This window comes from Myotis nattereri (genome assembly GCF_964212035.1).
Source record: "Myotis nattereri genome assembly, chromosome: 2".
Taxonomy (NCBI): Eukaryota; Metazoa; Chordata; class Mammalia; order Chiroptera; family Vespertilionidae; genus Myotis; species Myotis nattereri.
In genome coordinates this window covers 188,626,422-188,654,414 of record NC_138076.1, presented here as the reverse complement: position 1 = coordinate 188,654,414, position 27,993 = coordinate 188,626,422, and the positions used below count along the sequence as shown (strand labels likewise).

Here is a 27,993-nt window from a genome sequence, read left to right as displayed (position 1 = left end):
ATAGCTCTCCAATGTTGTGTGAATAAAATATCCAGTGGACATAATTAAGAATTTTGTAGTGTATTGAAGTTAGTACAATAAAAGTGTATACAACCTCTATAATTAAAGTGAGTGATTTGAGACTTAACTAAAACAATCACCTTTGAAATACAACTAATATGTATTGAGTTCATACTGTTATCATTTTTATAAAAGCCATTTAATCTTTATAAAAATCCCATGAGTTATAGGAATTACCACTCTTTCATAAATTAAGTTAGGAGGTCCTTGGGCTTCCCCAAGCACTCACAGGTAATAGGTAATTGCAGAAAAGAAATAGACACTCAGGCTCTCTGATGCCAAGTTTACTGCTGTGCTCTTAAGCCCATTGTTTAACCTCTCTGAATAAAATGGGGAGAGTAACACTTATGTCTGAAGACTATTATAAGGAATAAAAGAAAAAAACACACATAAAATTTCCAGTGCAAAGCCTGGTCCAGATTAGGTTATCTATATATATTAAAAAAGCCTAATATGCAAAGTGTCCCCTCGGGAGTTCAACCAACTGGAAGTTCAGTCACTCCCTATGATGCTCTCTGACCACCAGGGGTGGCGCGGAACGAAGGAAGGCCCCAGCCAGCAGCCAGCAGCCGGCAGCTGGAGAAGGCCCTGGCTGGCAGCCGGCAGCTGCTAGGGACCCTACCTATGCACGAATTCCGTGCACTGGGCCTCTAGTCAATAGATAATAGTCATTACATTTGTCAGGGATGTTGGAGGACTTCCTGGGATTTATGACTGGTATGTGTCTGTGGCCTGTCCTCTTCCTTGTCCCAACCCTAAAGACTCATCCTGCATTTTTCTCCTCTTAAGTGCTGACCACTCTGTCTCAGTAGGTTCTGTAGCCTCCAGGCTATGGAACAGGTAGCAAGCTCCTGGCTCCTCCTCCTTCACTGCAGCCAAGCACCCAGGCCCTTCTCACTGCCTCAAACAGTTCAGGAAAAAGTCGTACGAATGACATGTGGATCCCAGACCTTGTCCTGACATTGATTTGCACCACTGTCCTCTCAAGTGTGAAATGAGGGGTGTTGGACCGGAGAAATTTCTATATTAAAGTTTGTTATGCAAAGGAAATTTTAGTGGAACTATTTTCACTGTAGAGTCCAAGTAATAACACTATTACCCAGTCTCAGGGGAAAAAAAGTTTTAAAGATATTTTAATTCAACAAATAAATCAGTATTGGCCTTGCCTAATTTTGTCAGATCCATTTCTGTTACTTTTAACTCTTCCTTCTTGCTCTACATCTCATCAGGGATTACATGCCTGCAGCATATATTCAGAATTTTCTCCTAAATAAAGATTCTAGAAAAAGCTGGAGCAAAGGGGCCAGAGAAGAATAGCATGATGACATTTCTTTTAGGCCCACGGCCTGGATCGCACTTGGCCTGCTGCCTTCTTCTCATTAGTGCCACTGGCTGAATCTGATTAGCCCACCTGATTTATTTTTAGCAACCTGGGAGCCAGGGGCCAATGCTGATTTTCACGGCTGATAAGAATCATCTCCAAGCTGTCCTTTGATTTGGGAAGATTGGCTCCTTTCCCTGGAAGATTCACTATCTACAAAGCATCAGGACACGTTAGGCATATATTTCTTAAACACTTTACAAAATTGAATCTATTCTTTCTATCACCATAAATATTCTTTCAGATATTGGCTGTTAAAATATGGAGTGAAAAGTTCTTAATAAATATGAATATGATGCTTGTAAACTTATTGTTTTCTGAGCTAATCAACTCCTATAATAAATGATGAATAAAGGCCAGACTTCAGTGTTCTTGTATATTCAAGAACACTGGTTTAGCCTCTTGGTTTAGCCTCTCAGTCCACCCAGGCCACTGGCCAGCGAGCCACCCATCACTTAACGACCAGAAGAAATAATTGTCATTAGGCAATTTTGTTGCTAGCCAAACATCAGAGTGTCCTCCTACAGTTTTCAATGGTCTAGCCTATTTCACACCTAGCCTATGTGGTACAACCTATTGCTCCTGGGCTACACGCCTGTACAGCATGTTAATGAACAAAACAATACCAGAGTAAATCAAGCACAGTGCGTGAGGCTTCTGCTGGTGTTACACAGCATACTGTTCTATAGCAAACGTTTTTATAAGTAGGAAGAGTACACCCTATCCCAGCCGGCATGGCTCAGTGGTTGAGAATCAACCTATGAACCAGGAGGTCACGGTTTGATTCCCACTCAGGGCACATGCCCAGGTTTCGAGCCTGATCCCCAGTGTGGCATGTGCAGGAGGCAGCCAATCAATGATTCTCTCTCATCAGTGATGTTTCCATCTCTCTCCTCCTCTCCCTTCCTTCCTAAAATCAATTAAAAAAATATTTAAAAAAGGAAGAGTACACCCTAAAATAATGATAAAATGTAGACTATAGTATATACATAAATCAGCAACATAGTTGTTAATTATCATGATCAAGTATTATGTACTGTACATAATTGTGTGTGCTGTACTTTTATGCAGTAGTAGGTGTGTTTACACCACTACTGCATAAAAGTAGTATGTTGAGGCCTTACAATGTTACAAAGGCTACCATGACACAACTACAGCCTACACTAGACAGTAGTTTTTCAACTCCATTATAATCTTACTAGAGGCCCGATGCACAAAATTCGTGCAAGAGTAGGTCTTCCTTCCCCCAGCTGTCGGCACCAGCTTCCCTCTGGCACCCGGGACCCAGGCTTCCCTCACAGCCTGGCTTTGTCTAGAAGGTCATCCAGAAGGACGTCCGGAAGGATGTCCTGTCTAATTAGCATATTACTCTTTTATTATTATAGATGGGACCACCATCAGATACTTGGTCTGTTGTTGACCAAAACATCATCGTGCAGTGCATGACTGTATAGACTGGGCTACATTTTATATTTGGCCCCAAAATACTCTTGGTTTGTAAACTGGTCAGGAACCTCCCAGGTGTGATGGGAAAACAGCCCTATTCAGGGAGGGCAGGAAGAAATGGAAGAAAGGCAGACTACCCAGATTGGTGAGTGACAGGTTTCAAAAGCAAGGATCTTGCCTTTAAGAAGCTTGTCTTAGACCACAGAAGATGAGTAGATCCTCGCACAGCCCGCCAAATTCTAAAGATTTACATGGAGTCCTTAAAGGGGTTCAGTCATACTGAACACAAGAGGCCTTCAGTGGGGTCAGTCATATATACCATTAAGATGGTCTCAACACCACATTTCTGTCTCAATGCTGTAAGCATGGGGCAGCTTCTGGGAACCGAAAGATAAGCTGAATGCACATTCCAAGGAATGGGGAGGGGATGGAGTGGGGTCCTGCTCTCGGGTCAACCAGAGGTCACATCCTCTCCATGACCTCCCCCAACAAGTACAGAACTCAATATTAAAAACCTACCCATATGTCTGAGGATGAGACCATGCGTGGATAAAGAGACATTTAAAAATGTTAAGGATTACCCAGGTCACAAAGCACCTAGCACGTGCCAGGGGATGACTGCAAGTCTGGCTCGCTGGTTGGCTGCGCATGTGTGTGGGAGTGCACGTTGTCAGCAGTGGGGGCAATCCCAGTGGGTCCTGGAGCTGGATATGCAGCTAGAAATAAGATACAGTCCCTCCCCTTAGAGGACTTAGGGTCTAGGGCAGGGGTGGGCAAACTTTTTGACTCGAGGGCCACAATGGGTTCTTAAACTGGACCGGAGGGCTGGAACAAAAGCATGGATGGAGTGTTTGTGTGAACTAATATAAATTCAAAGTAAACATCATTACATAAAAGGGTACGGTCTTTTTTTTTTTTTTTTTTTTTTTTTAGTTTTATTCATTTCAAACGGGCCGGATCCCGGGCCACGGGCCGTAGTTTGCCCACGGCTGGTAGGCTGCTTAGACTATCATGAACACAATTAAGTCTATTAAATGTTGACATAGAATCAAACTATTCATAGAAAGATACTCATTAAAGTACTAGGACGTGTAAGAACTAGATTTCTAGGTAGGGGAGGGTTGGGGTAAGGAGGAGAGATCAACCAAAGGACTTGTACGCATGCATATAAGCCTAACCAATGGACACAGACAACAGGGGGGTGAGGGCATAAGTGGGGGGATTGGGACACATATGTAATACCTTAATCAATAAAGAAAAAAAGAACTAGATTTCTAAAAAAAGTGAACTAGGAGAAAAATAGTCATACATTGTTTAGGTGAATATAGTCTCTTTTATGGTACTGCTAGGTACTGTACACTTGATGTGTCTTCTGACTATATGTGTGGTACCAAAATTAATAAGTAGATGAATTCTAAGAGGCAAATGCCCACCTATAGTTAATGCAATTAGCAATTTTCCCCATTCATTTAACTAACATTTATCAGTGTAAACTGTGTGTCAAACTCAATGTGTCAAAAGGGGAAGGCAAACATGTACGTGGAACAATAATGGAACTCAATTTTGATTCGTGTAAATCAGTGGTTAAGAGCTCAAACAAGAAGTGTGACCTTGGTCAAGTGACTTAATCTTTCTGAGCCTCAGTTTCCTCCACTATGAGCTAAGAATGAAAATAATAATGGCATCTTATGAGGCTATTTGAATACTTAATGAAATGACCGTGTTTATGGACTGTTTGGCTTAGCATCTGGTCTGTGTGAGTCCTTAACAAGTTTCAGCAATTTTTCTGTCCCACGTTCATAGAAGTCTAAGAGGTTCAGAGCTCAGGCTACTACATACCCAGAAGATAAATTCAAAACAAAGCAGCCAAGTGGTACAAAGTATGAGTCTTGCTTGAGACCATAGAGCAGAAGGACTGGTCCTGCCTGTGGAGTGTAGGGGGGAAATCCGGAAGAAATAGTTAAACCAACTACACAAATGCTTTTCCAAACGCTGTCCATAAATATTTACCTGGAGACTTGAAGCGAAGCTTTCACTCCTCTACCTGCTGACATTCCCATATATGCTGTGGATCCTCAGTCTGGTCTCTTCTTCAAAGAGCATATTAGCTTCTATTTTAAGGCCTGGCTAACCTTTAATGAGGAGGATTACCACAGGTGTCTTAGTGCTGGCTTTTATTATTTAGAGCTGACAGGTGAGAAGGGAGGGAGGAGTTTGCTGCCTTGAGACATTCTTCTAGAATGCTCCTAGGACTGCCACAGCATTTCTCCTTCCAAAGGAAAATAGATCTCCTCCAGCAGAGCCGAGAACAAGAGCCTCTCTGGAATTTGAATGCCACGATGATTTTATTCATTCATTATTTACTCATTTCCATGATGTGTATCTTGTGCTTATTACATAACACAACCCATGAACTGGAAGCAGCTTTTCAATGAAAAAGAATCCTCAAAGTAAAACCCTGAGAAATCACGAGACAGAAGAGAGCTAACCTCTCTTTCTGCCTTTCCCTGTATACGGTGTAACTCTATTTTACAAAGTAATGCTGACCACATTCGTTTTGGAAAAATTATCTCAGTATAATTTTATTGCTGATCTGAATTTGACCTCCATTTCCATGTTTTCTCTTTCCTTAAACAGAACGCTACAACACTTCATGTAACTGTTCAAGATGATAATAGCATCATTGTCTCTTTAGAAGCTTCAGATGTCACGAGTCCATCGTCTGTGTATGTTGTGAAGATAACTGGTGAATCAAAAAATTACTTCTTCGAATTTGAGCAATTCAACAGCACTTTGCCTCCTCCTGTTATCTTTAAGGCCAATTATCATGGCCTTTATTATATAATCACTCTGGTAGTGGTAAATGGACATGCGGTTACCAAGCCATCCAGGTCAATCACTGTGTTAACAAGTAAGCATCATGTGTAATATTGTCCTTTGAGTTTCTTCTTTGTCTGTATTCTCACAGGGTTCTAGTTAAAAGAGAAATCAGCGCAGAATGGCAAGCTCAAGGGAAGACAAGTCACAAAAATTCAAAGTTCTGCTTTATATTAAGAATACAGTTTCTTGCTGAAGTTTGATAAAGTTTCCCTATTATATTTTGATTAAAAAATGTTTAAAACTAAAAGAAAGTAAGTCTTAATGAGGTATTTTAAGACTGAATGACAATTTTAGATTCATAATTGGACCATGTAATTTTCTACTATGTAACTTAAAAGAGTATGATCATAATTAAGCTATTTGTCTTCCATAACATTTATTCTCATATTAAGCAATTTGGTTTTTGAAACATTAATTTATACTCATAGTTAGCCTGCTCAAATTCTATTTTACATTTCTAGCTGAGAGAGAGAAAAAGATACCATTATTTATCAGTCACTATTCCCCACCTCATCTTCATAATAGCCTTCGCATCCAGTGCCCAAGAAAAATGCCAGGGGAAAAAATCACTGGCATTTTAACCTTCAGTGGCCCATGCCTTAAAAAGTTAGTGCTGATATTAGGAAATTTTTAGGATTGGCTTTAACTATATGTGATGTTCACTTTTCTCTGACTTTAATACCTAATCTCAAATTAATATGCAATTCTACTGTATATGTCGAGGTGTGGAAAAAGGCTGTTATATATTATATGGTACAGTTTATCACTAGAGTAATTTAATGGCTCAACAAAATTCTTTTTGCTCATTGTTCTTCACCACAAATATTTTGGTGGCTGCAATTTTTAAAGTACCAAATACATGTGATAATTCTGTCAGTTAAGGAAAAAGAAATAGTGATATTTTCATTTGGGATGAAGTAGAGAAACACCAAGAAGCAAGAACTCAGAATCAAGCTAGGGGACATATTTTTAACATGTCTACAAAAAACTTTTTTAAAGTTTTACTTGGCAGAGTCCCAAGATCCATATTGAATCCTAAAAATTAGGAATGGCACAGACCCAAGACCTTCAAGGTTTACAGATATAATGAACTAATCTAGGACCTAGTTGAATCAAAGGTAGCATTTGCCTGGTAAAATGCTGTCTTAAACAAATTCCAGAAAAGGTGAATTGGTAGTTAATAGGTCCAGGCATCAGATCTAGATATATAATACCTATAATACAACACCTTGAAATCAGCAGCTTTGTCTTACTCATGTTCATCCTATATAATAAAAAGCTAATATGAAAATTGTTTCCTTGGGAGTTCGACCAACCAGGAGTTCGACCACCAGCTATGACGTGTGCTGACCACCAGGGGGAGGTGCAGAACAAAGGAAGGCCCCAGCTGGTGGCTGGCAGCCAGGGGGAAGAAAGGCCCTGATCGACCTTGATCCCTGGCCAGGCCTAGGAACCCTACCTGTGCACAAATTTCATGCACCAGGCCTCTAGTAATTTCATAAGCATCTAGCATGAACCTTATGCTTAATAGGTGATCAGTAAATACTAAATTCAATTTAGTTAAGCAAACAGCAAGAGGAAGAACCAGGGGGGAAAAAAGATTAAAACACAAAGCAAAATAAAACGATAGGGACTTGCTGACTCAACATTCATTAGCATGCCCTTGGCCATTTCTTATTAGACAAAGCTGGAGGAATCACCCTTCAGCTAATGGCTCATAAAGAAACTTGTTAAGTAAGTATTTGATTAGAATATTTCTAGAATATCTCATTGAAATTTTAGCACCTGCAGTGAGCTCTATTTAAAATATTTTCTATTTTCCTTTGTGATTTCATCTTTGGCATGTGGGCTTAGAAGTGTGCTATTGAATGACCAAAAATTTAGCAATTTTGCAGAGATCTTTTTAGTGATTCTTAAGTAAATGCTGTGTGATCCATTACTTGTGTGATTTCAATTACTTGACGTTTATTGAGATTTGTTTTATGGTCCCAAATATGGTGGATATTGGTGTATATGCTGTGAGCACTTCGGTCAATTTAATTATTCAAATCTTCTATATCCTTCTTGATTTTCTGTCTACTTGGACTAACAATGCTTGATAGAGGAGTGGGAAAGTCTCCTCCTACCTCTGTGGGTTTGTCTATTTCTCCTCCCATTTCTCATAGTTTATGCGTTACATATTTTGATGCTCTGTTGTTATGTTGTAGGTGCAAACACTTTTAGGATTACTATGTCTCCTTGTTGAGCTGAGCATTTCATGGTTTGCAATGTCCCTCTTTATCCCAAGTAATGTGCTGTGTGTTGAAGTCTAGTTTGTCTGATACTAATATAGTCTTTTCAGTTTTCTTTTACTAAGTATTGTCATGGTATACCTGTTTCATTTTTACTGTCAATCTACTTATGTTTTTATATGTTAGCAGGTTTCTTGTGGACTGCATAGAGTTGGATCTTGCTTTATTCCAACCTGGAAAGTCTCTGCCTTTTAATTGAAGTGGTTAGACCAGCACTGTCCAATAAAAATAGGATGTTAATCACACAGCCATAAATTTTCAGGTAGAAAAATGTAAACACTTTTTGAAAAGGTGAACTTAATTTTAATAACATAATATAATCCATTGTGTTAATAATATTATTTTGACATAATCAACATAAAAACAAAATAATGCTTTTTTTCATTTTAAACAAAAATTAATTAAAATGAAATAAAATTTAAAATGTGCTTTCTCAGTTACACTAGCTTCATTTTGAGTGCTCAATAGCCTTATGTAGGTAACAGCTACCAATTTTGATAATACAAGTTTAGAGCATTTACACTTAATGTAATTATTTACAATGTTAAGTTTAACCCTACCGAAATGCCAAGCTGTTAGTGTGGGGGTGAGTCAATTCAGTTGAACTGGGTTTAAGGCATTAGCCACCATTAGCTCGCGATTTCAAAGTCCTCCAGAGGGAGTGCCAGTAGTGGTCCTGGGGATTTCTCAGTCTCCAGTTATAGACTTGGGGTTCAGGGAGCCCCACCCACCTGCACCACAGAAGGGCTCCATGATTTTGCCCCTCCCCTAACAATGGATTGCTGTGGCTTCTCACTAGTGCTAAGATTTTGGTGGGAGCAGTGGAGGATTTGGTTCTCTTGGTCCAGCCTCAGACTTAAGCAGACCCTGTGACCCTAAGTAAGGCATTCTTGGCCTCCCTACCCCTTGCCTCCAAAGTCTACCTTAAAGCTGGGAAAGGTCTTGAGATCTTCCTTCCTCTCCCTGGTAGCAGAACTCCACTCTGTATCAGTGCATGAACAGTGCGTCCAAGAGAGTTTCTGCCCCTCTCCTGGGAAATGATATCTTTTAAAATGGGGTATCTTTGCCTGAAAACTGGGAGGGAAAGATCTTTCTGCCCCTCCCTAATGCCTTAAGGCTTCTGTTTTGTATTCAATAAAGGTCCTGGGAATTAAGAAAGGGTTTCTCCCAGATCTTTAAGTAGCCCAATCATCATCTACATGCTTGTGCCCCAGAGGGTGGCTCTCTTGCCCTCGTATTTCTCATGAGCACCTGATAAAGGCACATGAGAAGAGCTGGAGAGAGACCATGGACTCAACTTGTGTCTGGAACTCCCGGTCATTCTAAACCAGCGCTGTCCTAGAACTCTGGAGAGATGGGAATGTTTTATATCTGCATTATCCAGTACAGTAGCCACTAATTTTAAATTTTATTTCATTTTGAATGATTCTTTCATAAGTGTAATTTAAATAGCCGTAAGTGATTAGTAACTAACTTCCTGGACAGAGCAGTTCTAAACTGTCATTGAGAACATATGCAGCCTTATTAATTCATTGAAATCTTAGTTGCTTTCTTCTTTTCTGCTTGAACTCTTCCTGCCATGCTCCACTAGGTAAAACCTTGTGTCCTTTCTGTCCTCAGAGGGCTTGTCACTCTGCAATTTACTTGGTTTGGTTGCCTTGCAATCTCACCTCTCTGAGAGATGCCAGGAAAGTTATGATCTCATGAATTATTTTGCTTTTTCTTCTTGTTCTTGGGTGTCAGGAAATGAGATTGACTTGCAGCTTTCTACATCATAAAGCGGAAAAGGAAACTGGCATTGATTTCTAAAAAGTAAAACTAAATATGGTTTCCGTCTCTCCTCTTCTGTCCCATTTTTAAAGGCTCAATTACATCATCTCAGATTTCAAAAGGGGTCATAGGTTGGGAATATAAAAACTGTGTATTGATGCACAAATATTTCTATGACATTAGGCATGAGGTAACATTTGGGGTTCAGCTTTCTCCTCAAAAAAAAAAAGAGGGAATTCAAATACATGTTGACTAAGATTACTTTTGAGCTCTAAAATGATCATTTGTTAGTTGGTGGTGTAATTTTGCCATCTTTATTTTTTCTAATGAGAAGCTTTCCTTAAAAGTTGAGGAAACATTTGTAGTGTCTACTCACAGAATTGACGCATTGCTCTTGAGAATAAAACGGGACCTTTGCTGCAGTCATTTACTGTCTTGACGAAATAAGCAATGACAAAGCATTGGCCCTTGGGCAGTCCTTTGATATTTCTCTGTAGTTGTTCTGAGTCTGGCCGCTCTCTGAGAAAGCTGAGAAACATGGCAAAGAATAAATTTAGTACAAACACATTGTTAGGTCAGTTCAAAAGAGTTTCACAACCCTTAGGCTCTGACATCTGATTAATATTTAACTGATTGAGAACTTTCAGTATGTTGTGCCCACTTTAGAGAGAAGAATTCGTTTCTCAATAGATCAAGTGGTACATAAGAACAATTGTTCAGAGATTGGGGAAATGTCTCCTCAGCTAGTAGTCCTGAAGATAGTGGCTTCAAATACTGCAGAACACACACATAAACACTCTACAAATATGAAATTCTACCCAAATCCTCTACTATATATAAAAATAATTCATGAGCTTCTGCCTTATTTATTGCTTACATTCTCGATGCCATGTCCTAGGTGGCAGAGAAATAAAAATCAATAAAAAGACCCACATTCAAAGGTGGTATACTAAAGTGGAAAACAAGCCATTACAAGATATGATAAATGCTATGCATGAATGATGTAAGAGAGAGTGCCTCGCCTTCTTAAAGAACATTGGAGAGATACCACAGAAACATACAATCATTGAAAAATTAATGAAAATTTGTCAAATGAATAGAGACTGTAAAGTGTTACAGAGGGAAAGGGAATTATGTGCAGAGTGGAAGCATGCATAGCATGGCACACCTGTGAACGGCAAGGAGTTAAGATCACAAGCTGAGTAACAGGAAGGGTGGCTAGGAAAATTGGAAGCAACCTAGAATACTTTGCCGAAGAGGTTAGACCTCAATCTACAAACAAATAAATGTTAAAAATAATTTACATTGGCTAATAACTCAATTTCTCTGTCTAGTACAGCCTGGATTCTAAGACAAGAAATGAGAGTGTGTCTACAGAGAAAGGAGTAAAGAATTAAATCAAGATTTAACCTTGTCATCACTGAAAAACACACAGTAATAGCAGCTCTGGTTTATGGCTCTTTATAATAATAATAACAACCATTACTTTATAATAATAATAATAAGATAGTAAAGTATTTTTAAAGAATGTATTTGAGTTCCATTGAAAGCAGTAATTCTTGGATTGAATATGGATCAGTAATGCCTGGGCTTGGACTTCAGAATAGACAACTGACCTGAGTCACTTGTGCTGAAGCTGAGAGAAATATAAGAAGCAAACATGTATGTGGGCATTTACAAAATTCTCTTAGTTTAAGATTCAAGTGGCTTGCAGCCCAACAAATCACAAAATAAAATATCTGTGCTCTAATCCTCATGTGCACCTTGAATTTCAAAGTTTGCATGTACTTTGATGTGCAGACTTCATATCTCAGGTCAGGAAAGACTGCGTGGACCCCATCTCTCTGCTCAGTGGACAGAGCCCCGGTGAGGATGTGAAACGGGGCTGCAGCAATGGAAGAGTTACTGCTCTGTGGCGGCTTTCTGCTGAGAGCTTTCATTTTGTTTCTCTCAGATCCAGAGCCAATAGCTGGGCTTGGTAGATTCCCCGCGTTAGTAATTAGACTGGGCTGAAAGAAACACCTTCAGATGGCTCCAGACTTCTTTGGGATTAATCAACGGGAAACAGTCTTCAGGAGGGAGGGTGTTTTTGTTTGTTTACATGACACTGAAGTGAGTTCATTCTGTAACTGCTACCGTTAGTGGGGAGACCAGGGTTGGGGGCAATATAAAATAGAAACATTTTAACAGAGAATATAGCTCATAGTCTACATTGAAATGAGCACAATGCATGCTGCAATCTAAACGCCTCTTTACAGGTTTATAGATGTTGGCTTGTTTTTTTTAAGAAAATGCCAGGGAAAATCATAGCTTTAGCATGTGACTTCAGTCCTTCCTGGGTCTCTTCAATCAAAAGCAAAGCAAAAGCAGGTTAAGATCCCGAAGAACAAAAGGGAAGTTATTTAGCTACATACTGAGACAAAGTAGGAACTCCATAAATTACTTGTCAAATGAACTAAGTCTTCTTTGGTTTCCTATGTTAATTAAACTGAAATTTTAAAAAATGTAAAATTTAAATTAAGGATATTGCTTTCCTTTAGTTTGTAGGTTATGTCTAAAATTCCTCTGTATTTTTAAAACTTTGAACCAAAGTGGGTTTTTTTTTCTCTATAATGCAATAGTTGACTACAAACCAAGTTATTTTTAAAATTTTCTTGAATAAATTGTATTCAAGTAAAAATTACCCAATAGTTCCTTTAGCTGTATGGAGGAACTCTCATTTTACAAAGCTTTTGCTGAAGAGTGGGATGCAGAGGAAATACAGACATACACCAACCACAGTTTTTTTTTTAAAAAAAATAAGCATTTAAAACGTTTTGTGATGAATTAACAGCTTGAACAAAATAGGAATAAACATACTTAAAACTTCCATAGAAAGAGTAGTTTGATAAACACCATAAACTCTAATTATCACAACTTAGGATGGTTTGCAATCTTATACTCAGCATAGAAAGATAAGTGCTAAGTTTACACAAAGAAATAAATGCTCATGTAAGCATTTACCCTTGGTCAGAGTCAAATGTATTTTCTGTTATTGCTCTGTTATTAATATCAAATTTTATTGACTTGGGGGTAAAGAAAAATGAACTAGGAATCCGGAGATATAGATTCTGCCACACACTTGTTAAGTTTTCTTTTACAAGTAAATTGAAGGTTCTGAGTTATTATTTTTATGTTTTGTTTGTTCTTAGATTCAGGCAAATGGAAAAAATAAATATCAAAGTTATTTGAAAGGCAGGAAACACTATAAAATGTACTTTATTAATTACTGCTAAGGAGAACACTCAGCTCATGTGTACTGAGGAATTTCGTGCTCACAGGTGATAAAAACGTGTGTAAAGTTTTGATAGGCACACTCCTTGGTACTCCCAAGTATGGATAATGGCCTTTCTCCCTTTTGCCCCATTTCCCTTTTTTCATTTACTCTTTTTCTGCAGAACCTCTACCTGTAACTAGTGTTTCAATATATGACTATAAACCTTCACCTGAAACAGGAGTCCTCTTTGAAATTCATTATCCAGAAAAATATAATGTCTTCACAAGAGTGAACATAAGTTATTGGGAAGGTAAAGACTTCCGGACAATGTTATATAAAGGTAAGAGGCAAAAGGAAGAATGAATAAATGATGATTGATTATTACTCTTTACATGATTTTTGCCAAATGGTCTTCACTCTTGCTCTAAATATATTTTATAGTTCACTATTTGACCATCAATAAATCATTAAAATAGTTATTGATTCATGACAATCTTGTGATGAGGAGTCTTAGACTATCTGGTTCATTAAAGTCATGTTTCATGAATAAGCATAAGAAATACTCAAATTATTGTCACTTACATGTTATTCTTGCCAAAGGTAACATCTTATTCTTGCCAAAGGTAACATGAATTTATTTCCTGTGGGGAGAAGAGAGAAAGAAGAGAGCCCAGGGGAATTAATAATTTTAAAAGAATCAAGCCAAATTCTCAGTAGACTTTGGTGGGCTAGAAGGTGGGGGAAAAGGATGGAGAGAGAGGGAGAAAGAGAGAAAGAGAGAGAGAGAGAGAGAGAGAGAGAGAGAGAGAGAGAGAGAGAGAGAGAGAAGGCGGGAGAGAGGGCGTTCAGCTTCACTGAAGGTGAATCGAAGTGAAGAAACTTAAATACTCAGGACATACCCTAGCCGGTGTGGCTCAGTGGATAGTCAGCCTGCACAACAAAGGGTCCTGAGTTTGATTCCGATCAAGGGCACGTACCTTGGTTGCAGGCTCCTCCCTGGTTCAGGTCCTGGTCTGGGCATGAGCAGGAGGCAACCAATCAATGTGTTTCTCTAATATCAATATTTCTCTCTGTCTTTCCCTCTCCCACTCTCTCTAAAAAAAAAATAAAATAAAAAAAAATAAAAAATAAATCAATGGAAAAATATCCTCAGGTACGGATTCTATATATGTATATATATTCAGGACACAAGACTATAATAATTCTCTGCCAGGGCTTAAATGATGGTGTCAAAGTTGACTGGCTATAATTGGGAACATGTATTGGTGAGGGGGTAATTCATATTGAAGCACATAGGTCATGGTGTCTATGGTGTCCAGAAAGATATCATTTTAACTTGCTGCTTTTAAAAATTCCTTTCTTCCATAGACTTCTTTTTTAAGTGAGGCACTCTTTAGAACATACATAGTGCATTTTTCAGTTTTTTAAAACTTTAAAATATTTAAATAAGCATAAACATAGATCCCGCAAGTTATTGCATTCTTTATTTTCAATGAAAACAGATTATCTGCAAATTAATAAGTGAGGCCTTATTTGTTTATTATTACATGCAAGTACAAGCTGTCACTGGAACTTTTGCTGAGTTAAAAGCCATGAGTTTAAAAATAAGTGAATATGGTCTCTTTTTTAATTAACTTTAAAATTATTTTTGGCTTTTAATTTCATTAGTGGTGTTTTTAATTTCTTTTTCTCATTTCTTTCTAACTTAGACTGGATTTCTGAATTTGTTATTTTCTTTAATGTTTTCCAAATTAAATCTAAATTCTTACTTTTTTTTAGCAGGTTCTATCTGCAACTGTCAGATAAAAACGTTCTGCTTTTAAAATACACTAGTTTTTACAAGTGAGCCTAGAGAAAACATTTCTTGCAAAATTACTTTTTTCAGAGTCATAAAGTGGCAAAATACCTTGCATTTTCACCTTAAAGTAAATAGCTAATATAAACCTAATCTCCACAACTTCTATACATGTTCTCTACTTAATACACCAAGTGTTTCTTGGATCAAAATTCAACTTCAGTTATATACAATTCTTGCACAAAAATTATTTCAGGACTGACTCTAAAAATTCAAATTTTCATCTCTAACCTTATGCCAAATTTTTATTACTTTCCATGCTAGAAGTTGAAGGAAATACTATTTATTGATATTTAATCATTTTGATTACAACTTCCTAAAAGTGTGTGTCACTTAGAAGCTCAATATTTTAATATAATTGATTTTTTTCTCTTCCCAGATTTCTTTAAGGGAAAAACAGTATTTAATCATTGGCTGCCAGGAATATGTTATAGTAATATCACCTTTCAGCTGGTATCTGAGGCAACTTTTAATAAAAGTACTCTTGTGGAGTACAGTGGTGTCAGTCATGAACCCAAACAGCATAGAACTGGTAAGTTCTGAAAATTTATATTTACTGAAAAGAAAAGTAATAAATTATATGTTGTATGTGTACTTTTTATCATTCTAAGAAAAATGCTGTTCCAGAGCTAAGAAAGAAAGAAAATAAATAAATAATAAATAAATAAATACTTTAAATATATTTTATTGATTTTTTACAGAGAGGAAGGGAGAGGGATAGAGAGTCAGAAACATCAATGAGAGAGATACATCGATCAGCTGCCTCCTGCACACTCCCCACTGGGGATATGCCCGCAACAAAGGTACATGCCCTTGACCGGAATCGAACCCGGGACCCTTGAGTCTGCAGGCTGAGCTCTATCCACTGAGCCAAACCGGTTAGGCTAAATATATATTTTTAATAATCTAAAACAGCCGTAGCCGATTTGCCTCAGTGGATAGAGCATCAGCCTCCAGACAAAAGAGTCCTAGGTTTGATTCCAGTCAAGGGCACATACCAGGGTTGTGGCCTCGGTCCCCAGTAGGGGGTGTGCAGGAGGCAGCCAATCAATAATTCTCTCTCATCATTGATGTTTCTATCTCTCTCCCTCTCCCTCTCTGAAATCAATAAAAATGTATTTTAAAAATAAATAATTTTTAAAGTATTTAAATAATCTAAAACAAATTTTCTATCAGTGTAAAAGGAAACTAGCAAAATATTCAATAAGGAAACTCTAAAATATGTCAATGTAATCTGAGATGTATAAACTTTAAATTAAAATGTACACAATCCAACCAAAAGTTAGAATTAAATAACTTAACTGGATCAAGTAGACATCACTTATTCTATATGCCCATAAGCAGAAAAACAGATGGAAGATGTTTGAGTACAGATATTTAGATTATTAAAGGAGAATATTGGGATTCAGATGTATCGAAAACTTGTAGTGTTTAACTTTAGTAGTGTAACTAATATACAACACTATTATGGGATGGATGCATTGATGATGGATGGATGTGTGGATGGATGGAGAAATGAATGGATGGATGGACGAATAGATGGTTAAAACAAATGTGCACCTACTAAATATCCATTACCAATACCAACATAAGTGTCTAATATAATTAGACAACATAGTTGTCTGTGCCTGACATGCCTAAGTACTCAGTAGGAATGCTAGAGAGTCCATTCATATGAACATTGGGAATGGCTTATATGAGATCACCCCTGAGGCCCTTCCAATCCAAAATTGTAAGTTGTCATGATTCTCATTAATTAGGCCAAGACAAGGAAACTATGCAATTTAACTCATGTCAACATCTAAGATTCTATTTGTATTTTTAATTATTCAATTCAAGTAAAGAAACATGCATTGAGATCATTTTACCTGGGAGTTGTTCTAAGTACTAAGAGGAAGACAGAGACTGGTGAGAAAGGTTTCCTGTCCTCAAAAATGGTAGATGTTCTGTAGATGTCCCATAAGGCAACGTGCAATGAATGTTATAAATGAGGTATAACGTTATATAACAGCCCAAAGGAGGGAGAGATTAACTTTCATTAGACATTCATGGAAGAGGTGATATTTCAGCTGCTATTTGAACAATAGGTGGAAATTATTGCAGGTAAAGACCATGCAATGTGCCTTCATAATTTTCTACTTCTAGAAAAGTATCCTTCCATAATTCATAAACACATTTTGTGCTCATATTTTTCATTTTAGAGAGGTGAGGAGTAAAGCCATAAATGACCACTTGGACAAGCATAGTTTATCACAAGTTAAAGTAACTGGTGGTATACTAGTTTGTGACTAGTGGTATACAAATGTCAAACCATCACTCACAAAATCTTAGATGTATGTGTACTGGAAACCACAATTGTTCTTGATATAAATGAGAACATAGAAATATAGAAGTTAAACTAAACTTTATTTTGTCAATCCGTCTCGTTAATAGATTATGAATTCACTATAATAGAGTTTAAAAATTACTTGAAAAGTTTTTTAAAAATGTATCTTTCTCTTACAGCCCCTTATCCACCTCGAAACATCTCGGTTCATGTTATAAACTTGAACAGAAACAATTGGGAAGAACAGAGTGGCAGCTTCCCAGAGGAATCCTTCATGAGGCCACACGATGCCATGGGAAGAGACAGACTCTTCCATTTTACAGACGAAACTCCTGAAATTCCCTCTGGCAACATTTCTTCTGGTTGGCCTGATGTTAACAGCAGTGACTATGAAACTACACCCCAGCCATACTGGTGGGACAGCGCATCTGCAACTCCGGAAAGCGGAGATGGCTTTGCCAGGGTGCTTCCCCTGGGATATGAAAATAACGACACACCCGGCGAGACCGAGAAGCCAACGTCAGGCTCCTTCTCCTCTTTCCCTGTGCAAATGATACTCAGCTGGTTGCCACCAAAGCCACCCACTGCCTTTGATGGGTTCCATATCCACATAGAAAGAGAAGGTAAAGCACTAGGAAATCAGAGGGAGTAAGAAGTGATACAATCCAAGGGAAGGAAATGGAAACATTCTCAAATTTGAGTTTAGGAAGAAAGGCTGATGGGAGACAGTTAATAGCGAAAGAGAAATGATAGAGAGAGGCAGGAATGTAATTAAGCATCCAGTGTGAACTGAGACTAGGAAACAAAACGAACACATCGGATGAGAATCCGCAGGTTTGGTCAGTTCCTAAGTTGCAAGAACTGGCCACTGTACACGTTTCACTGCCCATTTCCCAGGCCCAGGTTACTGAAGGAAACCTTATATTGGGAAGACTTTGAACTAAAGGTCTAACCATCGTCACAAAGTATAAAACAGTCTGGAGACATTTTCTGTTTTCATTAGTTTTTGAAGCATGCAGCAAAAGAATCTTTCTGACAAAATGGCTACTTTCCCAAGAGTTTCAAGCCTGTCCCGGCTCCCCTAGCTATTATTTCCCTTGCATGTGCTGCCCTGGTCGCAACACCACTCGTATCTTTCCAAAGAGAAGCTGGTAGTAAAACAGAAAATGCACAGCAATTGGTATTTTCACTATAGCTAACATATGATCGATTGTATTCACTTATCCAGCATCCTAGAGTCGTTCTTTATATTTTAGCCCACTAATTTATAGAAAGCAACGCCATGGCATTCAGTACATTTGAGTCACGAATAATATTTAAACTGTAGTTTGGTAGCTTATTATAGTTATTCATTGTTTGTCTTGTTTGTACAGTAACATACTTCATTGTATGCCTTCCAGTCTCATAGTAGGGGTTGTAAAGGTTGCCAAGTTGTCAAAATTTGAAGTAACAATGACAACTTTATTTGCAGATTAGGGCATTAAGATCATGTCATTTTATATATGACATATTGTTCACCCCTATTTCATTTAGTAGAATGAGATACAAAATCTGTGGATTCCTCTAGACTAGATGATAGAGCAGTAAACCATACCCAAGTACTGTATAACACTGAAATCCTTAGTCATTTCCAATTATCTGAGTCAAAAGTTGTAACAGTCACCTGGATTCACTTGTGGGTATTTTTTTAAGCTTACTTATTCTAGCTTTTATTTGTCTGTTCCTCAATATATCCTATGGAAAATAGGGTCTTGTGACTCAGAATTCTTTTTTAATACCTATTTCTGTAATGGTTCAAATGTGCTGTTATCTCACTGCACTGTGTTCTGTGGAAGGCTATTAAAATCACCAACTGATGATAACTTCAAAGGAAGTCATAAACAGCAGGGACGGACTTTGAAGCAATATAAAAATTATTTTTTATTTTTAAAAGTTCTAGAAGCAAACAGATAAAAGAAAAATATTACAAGTGTCAGAAACTATATCCACAGGAGTTATTTCTAACTAGAAATAATTTTTAAATCATTATTTCTAGTTAGAAATGATTAAATATTATAAGGCATTTCTGGATATTTAATGCTACCGCAAGGAACATACAGGATGTTTGTTGCTGGTTACTTTTTAGCTCTTATATCTGGATGACAAAGTTAATTATTGCTACTTTCTAACATTCTATTTCTATTTTGTGAATGTAGTTTTGTTGGGAAACCATACTTAAAAATACACTGTATATACTCACCCCCATTTTATTGATTTGGACACCATATTGTAGTTTGGTTACTTAAAACTATTGTGAAAATCAATTCGAACCCTTTGTTGTCTTTTAATTATTGTACCTTTAGCTTAGAAGTACAATTGAATTTGACAAAAGGAAGGAGACAATATAAAAAAATACATTTTTAATGAATTAACTTGTCTGTAGTCAAGGCCTTTCCAGTTTTCCATTTATATATCTTCTCTTTTTATGTATGATTTAGAAAACTTTACTGAGCATTTGACAGTCGCTGAAGAAGCACACGAATTTGTTACAGAACTGAAGGAGCCTGGGAAATATAAGTTATCTGTGACAACCTTTAGTTCCTCAGGATCTTGTGAAACTCGAAAAAGTCAGTCAGCAAAATCACTCAGTTTTTATATCAGTAAGTACCAAAGAAACAGTTTTACACTTACAGGGGAGCTAGAACAATGGAACTGGTGAGATTAATGATGCTCAGGCATCAATTATTCATCAAACCTTCGAGACCCTGAGAATTCTTCAAGGTCAAGAGAGTCTCAAATCCAGGAAATGTTGAAAGCAGAGGAAATATATGTATGTTTAGTAGTCACAAACCTACAGATTTAACTTAAGGACTTTTTTTATTATTGCAGTAATTGCACATTTATTTTTTTAATATATTTTTATTTATTTCAGAGAGAGGGAGGGAGAGGGAGAGAGCGACAGAAACATCAATGATGAGAGAGAATCATTGATTGGCTGCCTCCTGAACACCCCCTACTGGGGATTGAGCTGGCAACTGGGGCATGTGCCCTTGACTGGAATAGAACCTAGGACCCTTCAGTCTACAGGCTGATGCTCTATCCACTGAGCGAGGCCAGCTAGGGCTAATTGTACATTTATTAAGCTGACCTTTCACACTAGGCACAACAAACTCTCAAAGGACATGAACAACAGTTTGGGAAATATGACTTTTGTTTAAGGTTGTAATGACAATTGATATTGTTGGACTGCATGAAAAGTCTCATTAGAATGTTGAGCTTATAGAGCACAAAAGACAGACAAAGGTTGACGTTTAGTAAGTCACCATAAAGTTGGCACAAGAAGACAAAGCTAGAGCATCCTAAAAATTCCAATGTCAAGTCTCAGGATGGCTTCTACTGATTCCATAAAAAGTAATAGCAAAACGCGGGCCCATTTTTTCTCAGTGGTTAGAGCATTGGCCCATGAATCAAAGGGTCTTGGGTTCAACTCCTGGTCAAGGGCACATACCTGGGTTGCAGGCTCAATTCCCGGCTCTGGGAGGTAACCAATCAAAGTGTCTCTCTCACCTCTTTCTCTTTTTGTTTCTCTCTCTCTTTCCTTCCTCCCCCATTTTCCCTTCCACTCTCTAAAAATCAATGGGGAAAAATATCCTCAGGTGAGGATTACCAAAAAAAAGTAATAGCAGAGCAATAAGTAGCCTCTAGAACAGCGGTTCTCAACCTGTGGGTCGCGACCCCTTTGGGGGTTGAATGACCCTTTCACAGGGGTCGCCTAAGACCATCGGAAAACACATATATAATTACATATTGTTTTGTGATTAATCACTATGCTTTAATTGTGTTCAATTTGTAACAATGAAATTGGGGGTCACCACAACATGAAGAACTGTATTAAAGGGTCGTGGCATTAGGAAGGTTGAGAACCACTGCTCTAGAAGTTGCACAAAGCCCTAGCTGGTTTGGCTCAGTGGGTAGAGTGTCGGCCTGCAGCCTGAAGGGTCCTAGGTTCTATTCTGATCAAGGGCACATGCCCTGTTTGTGGGCTCGGTTCCCAGTAGGGGGTGTGCAGGAGGCAGCCAATCAATGATTCTCTCTCACTATTGATGTTTCTATCTCTCTCCCTCTCCCTTCCTCTCTGAAATCAATAAAAATCTATTTTAAAAAAATAAATAAATGAAATAAAAGTTGAACAAATGGTGCATGCTTGTAACATTTTTTATGTAATCTGTTTACCAGAAATTTAGAGGCTAAAATTCAATTTGTAGCTCATTGGGATGTTAATGTGCCTCTTACCAGCAGAAAGAAGAAACAGGAGGAAATGGGTAAACATTGCTTTCCAAAGAGAATGACCACCATATACTTTATCAACATCTGCAAAGGCAAAATACCACCTTTGTCAAATAATCCTCAAAAGGGAGGGGGGAGGGGGCAAGGGAAACAGGAGGAGGGCAGAGGGGAGAAATCAATTTATTTAGTAGCTTAAACATGTGGACAATGTCCCATATAAACTTTTACTTGAGAAACTAAAAATGTTGCCCCTGGTAGAGGCCTGAAAGGTCCATAAGGCCTGCAGAAAGAAGAGTCACTGTTGCCTTCCGCGGCTTCCCACGATGGGAGATCTTTGACGTGACATCCCTTGAGAATGCGAACAGGGTTTACTATTCAGTTCTTCCCATGAGGCTAACAATGTTCCATTAACCCAAACATTTCCTTATCTGCTCATAGGGTCCCCTGCAAGTGTAAAGGGCTTCCAGAAAACTCCCTCAACTATTCTGGCCATGCTGGCTCTTCCCTTCCCTGAGTTTCTACTGTTTCATAGCACACAACACGAGTGTGGTATTTTTCTAGATTTATTTTATTTGTGTATACATCTTGCTTCTGGCACCAAACTATTAAATCCTAGCCTGGGATTATGCTATTTGCCTATTTATTAATTCTGTTGTACATTCAACGAACATTTATTGCGCCACTGCGTGGATTTTAGAACCAGACTTTCTGCGTGTGAATGCCAGCTCATTTACCCTCCCTTTGCCTTAGCTACCTTGTCTGAAACTGAGATTAATACTCTACTTGTCTCACAGGTTTGTTATGGAAATTAAGGGATTACATTTATAAACACATATACTAGTAGACTCAAAATAGAGCCTGGTAGGTAATGCATGCCATATCTCTTTGCCATGATCATGATTGTTTAGTCCCCTGCCCCAGTTATGGTGAACCTGAGACTGGCATCCCTCTCCTAACCTGGGTTCCAGCCTAGGAAGACAGCTTTCTACGAAGGAATGGGGAAATAATTCCTAAGCAAATAAAAGGAAGTTCCACATTGGAATTGCAGTAGGGAATCTCTGTAGGTAATAATCACCTAAATAATTCTGGAGTCCTTCCTATGAGTCAGGCACAGTGCTAATCACCCCTTTAGAAACCCAAGAGAATGAAGCTAATGGGGGCAATTCTATGGAGATAATTTATCATGAGGAACCCACCGTGTCCACAAATTATCCCCAGGTTTTAGCCAGCTTCTATAATTGAGCCAGCCTGTTGCCTATTTCTTCTCTAATATAGTCACACCCTGCCTCTTCCATCCTACTGTTACCAAATTTGGATTTTTTTTTTACACAACTATAGGAGAAGGTAGTTTGAATCTCAAAGTAATTATTTCTAGAGACCAAAGATCCTAGCAACAAAGAAATTATAAACACTGATGACATGTCACATTGCTACATCCACTCTTTGTTAAAAGAGAAGTGAATTCGCTCCAGGGAAGTATTTTCCAGAATTAACTCAGATGCACATAATGGAAATGAAGCTTCTATCGCTCACTAGGGTATTTTTGCTGCTGTGGCTGCTGTTTAGGTCAACGATGAGGGATACAGTGCCGGGCTGTAGCTGGGCAGACAATATCAAGACCAGTTAGGCTGCCAATCTTTTTTTTAAATATGTGTTTTAAAAATATATTTTTATTGATTATATAGACTAGAGAAAGGTAGAGGGTGAGAGAGATAGAAACATCAATGATGAGAGAGAATCATTGATTGGCTGCTTCCTGCATGCCCCACACTGGGATTAAGCCCACAACCCTGACCGGGAATGGAACTATAACCTGATTCATAGGTCAACGCTCAACCAATGAGCCACGCCGCAGGGCCAGGCGCCAGTCTTACTTGGTATATCTTTTTTAGGGCGAAGGGGAAATAACATGATTTTTAAAACCAGCCTTTTGTCTCAACCATCTCAGGGTGACGCGTGCCTTGTGTTCTCCTTTGAAACCTTCAGGTCCTTCGGGAGAGTGGATGGAGGAGCTCACCGAGAAGCCCCAACATGTGAGTGTCCATGTTTTAAGCTCAACCACCGCCTTGATGTCCTGGACGTCCTCCCAAGAGAACTACAATGGCACCATTGTGTCTGTGGTGTCCCTCACCTGCCAGAAACAAAAGGAGAGCCAGAGGCTAGAAAAACAGTACTGCACGCAGGTAAAGGGAGGGATTGGCTGTGGGCTCACTCACCTGCTCCAGCGCAGCCTCGCAGGCAGAGCGGGGAGCCACGGGGAAGCTGGGCTCAGGTCTCTGGTTCTCTGTGAGCCCGGACAGGAGCGGGGAATGAGTGGGCATGGCTCTTGGGTCGCAGTCATCTTCCTTTTCCCTCTGAGAGTGGCTGTCTCCTTTCTCTATCATTCCTCGTGCAGGAGAATTTACTGAGCACCTATGATGTACCAGGTACTAGGATAGATGTTGGGGATCTAGATATTTTTATGCGTCCTGCTCTTGCAGAGCTTATAATCTAGCAAGAACAATGGATAACTGAACATAGAATTACTGCAGAGTATAAAACAAGGCCTAGGCTGAAAATGACCAGGAAGCCGTTCGCAGAAAGCGATGAGTTCACAGAGAGGAGCAGGGTCTGAGTAAATATGCATTGAAGCGAGAGGATTTGGAAACTGATGAGAACATTTTCCACCAGGGGAGTGGACAACCAGAGAGGGAGTTTGGGGCAGATTTTGTTTCTTTTACTTTTTCTCTCTCTCTTTTTTTCCTTGTTATTTTAAGTATAAAAGTAATGCATGCTCACTGAAAAAAAAATAATTCAAAAATTAAAAGGATATAAAGTAAAAATCTCAATAATCACAACTGAGAAGAGTTTTGTAGGATGTTAGGAGTTAGCTGAGCACAAGAGAGGGCAGGTGGAGACAGTGGGCAGCACAGCAGTTCTGGGAGCAGCTCCCAGCTGTGTGCACACACCTGTCTGCAGTCCTGAATGAAGCCAAGCAGAGCGGCTGAGAGCAGGCCTCGCTCTCCCACGTCCTGAATACCCACCAGGAGCTGGAGCCCAATAGCATTTTCCTAAAACCTGGTTTTAGTACTACATTTTATTACTTATTCCATTTTATTATTTCATTAGATCAAATTTACTGTTTCTTGCTATCTTACAAAACACAATATTTACCTCCCTAAAGGCAAAAAAAAAAGTATCAATTCATGTGGAGTACACTGGAAATATAATACTCAAAAAAGATGCCTGCTATATGAAAGCTATTTGGGATGCTTCCATTTATGCCACAAAAGTCAGGCATTAGTGAAACTCAAAGGGAGAATTTTTTAATTGATAAGATGAATTCAGGAGCTGTAGTCTTTGGAGCACTAGAAAGCCTTCGTGTGCTGAGATAAGCCCACACTTAAAGCTGAGGCCACCTCTTGACTGGAGTAAATATGCTGAACCAATTAACTAGTCATCATTGCTCACTGAGCAGCTTATAGGCTTCCCTCCCTGAGCACACCGAAGATGATTGACTCTGGGCATTGATAGAAAATGTTTTTCTCTTACAGAACGTGACCTAGAACTTGACTGCTCCAAGGTACATTCTTCCTTGCCCCAACTAATATGCAAATTATGTATTTTTCACATGGAAACAGAAGGTTAGAAGTATAGGTAAATAGTATACATTATAAATGTTCCAGAAAGGGCTTGTCTAAGTGCACTTTGATAGCACCTTTGTGAAGTGCAAACATGAAACTATTAAAGATTATAGGCAAGGAGACCAATATTTAAAATAGAGAGTGGGAACTAAACCATTGTGCTAGGTGTTATTTCAATTACTACAAGAATGTTTTGAGGATTTTGTTATTGTTACACCCCCAACATCCATTATCCCACCACACACACACACACACACACACACACACACACACACACATTTTCAGATAAGTAAACGTCAGTTCAAAAAGTCTCAAAAACCAACCTACAATCACGTGACCATTGACCAAAGGAATCCAGAAGGCGTTCTAACCAGAATCCGTCTGGCTTGGGCTTGGTTCTAAAGCAATCAGTATCCATAAAGAAAATAATAACAATATTTCTTTAGTTTTATATTCAGTAGTTCTGTGACTACATTAAATAGAAAAATCAAAATACAGCTCAAAAATAAGTGTGATTCTAAAGACAAACACATATTCACAATTAATGTAACATTTCACTATTTTACAGTTTCATTCTCCCTATTTTGCCTCTACCATCAACTGTACCATAGGATCATTGCTTTATATCTCATCTAGATCATCCATGAGATTCTCTGCTCATGTCCCTATTCCTCCTACAACTCCACTGATTTTTGTTGTAGGTGGATCCTGGGTGAGATGTTAGGAATAAAACAAATTTGACTTGAACCTTAAGTTCGCAAAGCTCAACATCTGGTCTTCCATGTAGGTACATTGTTTTAATTTAATTAAATTTGTCCTCATTTCATGTATGTTCTTCATATCGGATTTTTTTTGTTCCATGTATGTGTTTCTATGTGACTATACATGGGAAAAGGAGTTTTGTGATATATCTCTCCTAACATCCATTTAGGCTATCCTATCTAATAAAAGAGAAACATGGTAATTAGCGTATGACCGCTACCCTTCCCATTGGCTAATCAGGGCAGTATGCAAATTAACTGCCAGCCAAGATGGCGGCCAAAGTGAACTGCCAGCCAGGCAGCTTAAAGTGAACATGAGGCTTGCTTGCTTCAGTGACGGAGGACTCCAACGTTCCCCGCCTGCCGCTGCAGGCCTCTGAGCTGCAACTCTAAGCAACTATGTTACAAATATAGAAGCTAAACAAAACCCCAGAAACCTGCTTTAGTCCGTCGGGCTTCAGCCAGCAGGATCCCAACATTGTTTCAAATACAGAAGGTAAACAAAGGCCAGAAACCTGCTTTCAGCAGCAGAGGCTTAAGAGCTGGAGCCAAGCCTCAAGGCTAAAGCTGGCCCAGAATAAAAAAAAAGAAAAAAGGGAGCGGTTGGGAGCTTCGGTCACCCGCCAGCCTGAAAACAGCCCTCAGCCCCTCACCCAGACTGGCCAGGCACCCCAGTGGGGATCCCCACCCTGAAGGGTGTGTGACCAGCTGCAAACAGCCATCATCCCCTCACCCAGGCTGGCCAGGAACCCCACTGGGGACCCCTACCCTGATCCAGGACACCCTTCAGGGCAAACCAGCCGGCCCCCATGCGTGCACCAGGCCTCTATCCTATATAGTAAAAGGGTAATATGCCTCCCAGCACCGGGATCAGCAGAGCCGCGAGGCCTCCCGGCACCGGGATGAACGTGACAAGGGGCAGCGCCCAAACCCCCTGATCGCCCTGCGGCTCTGTGTGTGACAGGGGGCAGGGCCACAACCTCCCTATTGGCCCTGCTCTGTTCCTGACAGGGGAAGGCACCCCAACCCCCTAATCAGCCCTGCTCTGTGCCTGATAGGGGGAGCTCCCCAACCCCATGATTGCCCTGCGGCTCTATGTGTGACAGGGGGCAGCGCCCCAACCCCCTGATCGGCCCTGCTCTGTGGGTGACAGGGGGCGGTGCCCCAACTCCCCTATCGGCCCTACTCTGTGAGTGACATGGGGGAGCTCCTCAACCCCCTGATCGGCCCTGCTCTGTGCGTGAGAGGGGGTGGCGCCGCAACCTCCCCATTGACCCTGCCTTGAGTGTGACAGGGGGCAGTGCCCCAACTCCCCAATCGGCCCTGCTCTGAGCCTGACCAGGGGCTGCACCTAGGGATTGGGCCTGCCCTCTGCTACTCAGGAGCAGGCCTAAGCCAGCAGGTCATTATCTCCCGAGGGGTCCCAGACTGCGAGATGGCACAGGCCGGGCTGAGGGACCCCCCCGAGTGCACAAATTTTTGTGTACCGGGCCCTAGTTCATTAATAAATGAATATACGTTTAACATAAAGTCAGTGCTCAATTGGTGTTACAGAAAGGGCCCAGTCAATTCTCTGAAGTCAAATGTGATTTTTGCATTTTCTCCAAAGGCTCACACACAATCATAAATTTCAGACTTAAGAAGCATCATACAATATATGTATGTATATATATTTTATATGTGATGTGCCTTGGTCCATAAGTGTTTTTCGACAATTTATAGGAATGTATAACTAGATGTCAAAGTCAGAAGACAGAAAAATCAGTCCATTGGCTCTATCAATGAAGAAATGGTAGAGCTATGAGGCCAACTATTTAAGGGACTTGCCTAAAGTTACACACTGATTAGTGTTAGAGTTGAGACCAGGACTTAAGTGATCTGACCTCCAGGCCAATGCTGTTTCAGTTGGATTGCATGTGCTACACTAGGTGGGGGTCACCCTCACTGCTCATCTTGACAAGGTCAAAAGTAGTGACTGAAAGCTTCGAATCCAGTATCAGACCTGATTTTAAGTTACCAGCTATGAGTCCCTAGGCAACTTTCTTCATCTCTATGTCTTTGTGTCTTAATCCGTAATA

The 27,993-nt window shown here is 39.4% G+C and overlaps 1 protein-coding gene across 1 annotated transcript in view; it reads left to right on the top strand.

Annotated features, from left to right (window-relative positions):
- The window catches only part of PTPRO (protein tyrosine phosphatase receptor type O), a gene marked incomplete at its 5' end in the record, with an annotated part of 137,618 nt that overhangs the window by 33,729 nt on the left and 75,896 nt on the right, over positions 1 to 27,993 (top strand). Inside the window, 6 exons of the mRNA XM_081084012.1 lie at positions 5,525 to 5,798; positions 13,266 to 13,424; positions 15,319 to 15,471; positions 17,445 to 17,888; positions 19,743 to 19,904; positions 23,518 to 23,714. Coding sequence (XP_080940138.1) covers positions 5,525 to 5,798; positions 13,266 to 13,424; positions 15,319 to 15,471; positions 17,445 to 17,888; positions 19,743 to 19,904; positions 23,518 to 23,714 — 1,389 coding nt within the window. The remainder of the gene's footprint in view (positions 1 to 5,524; positions 5,799 to 13,265; positions 13,425 to 15,318; positions 15,472 to 17,444; positions 17,889 to 19,742; positions 19,905 to 23,517; positions 23,715 to 27,993) is intronic.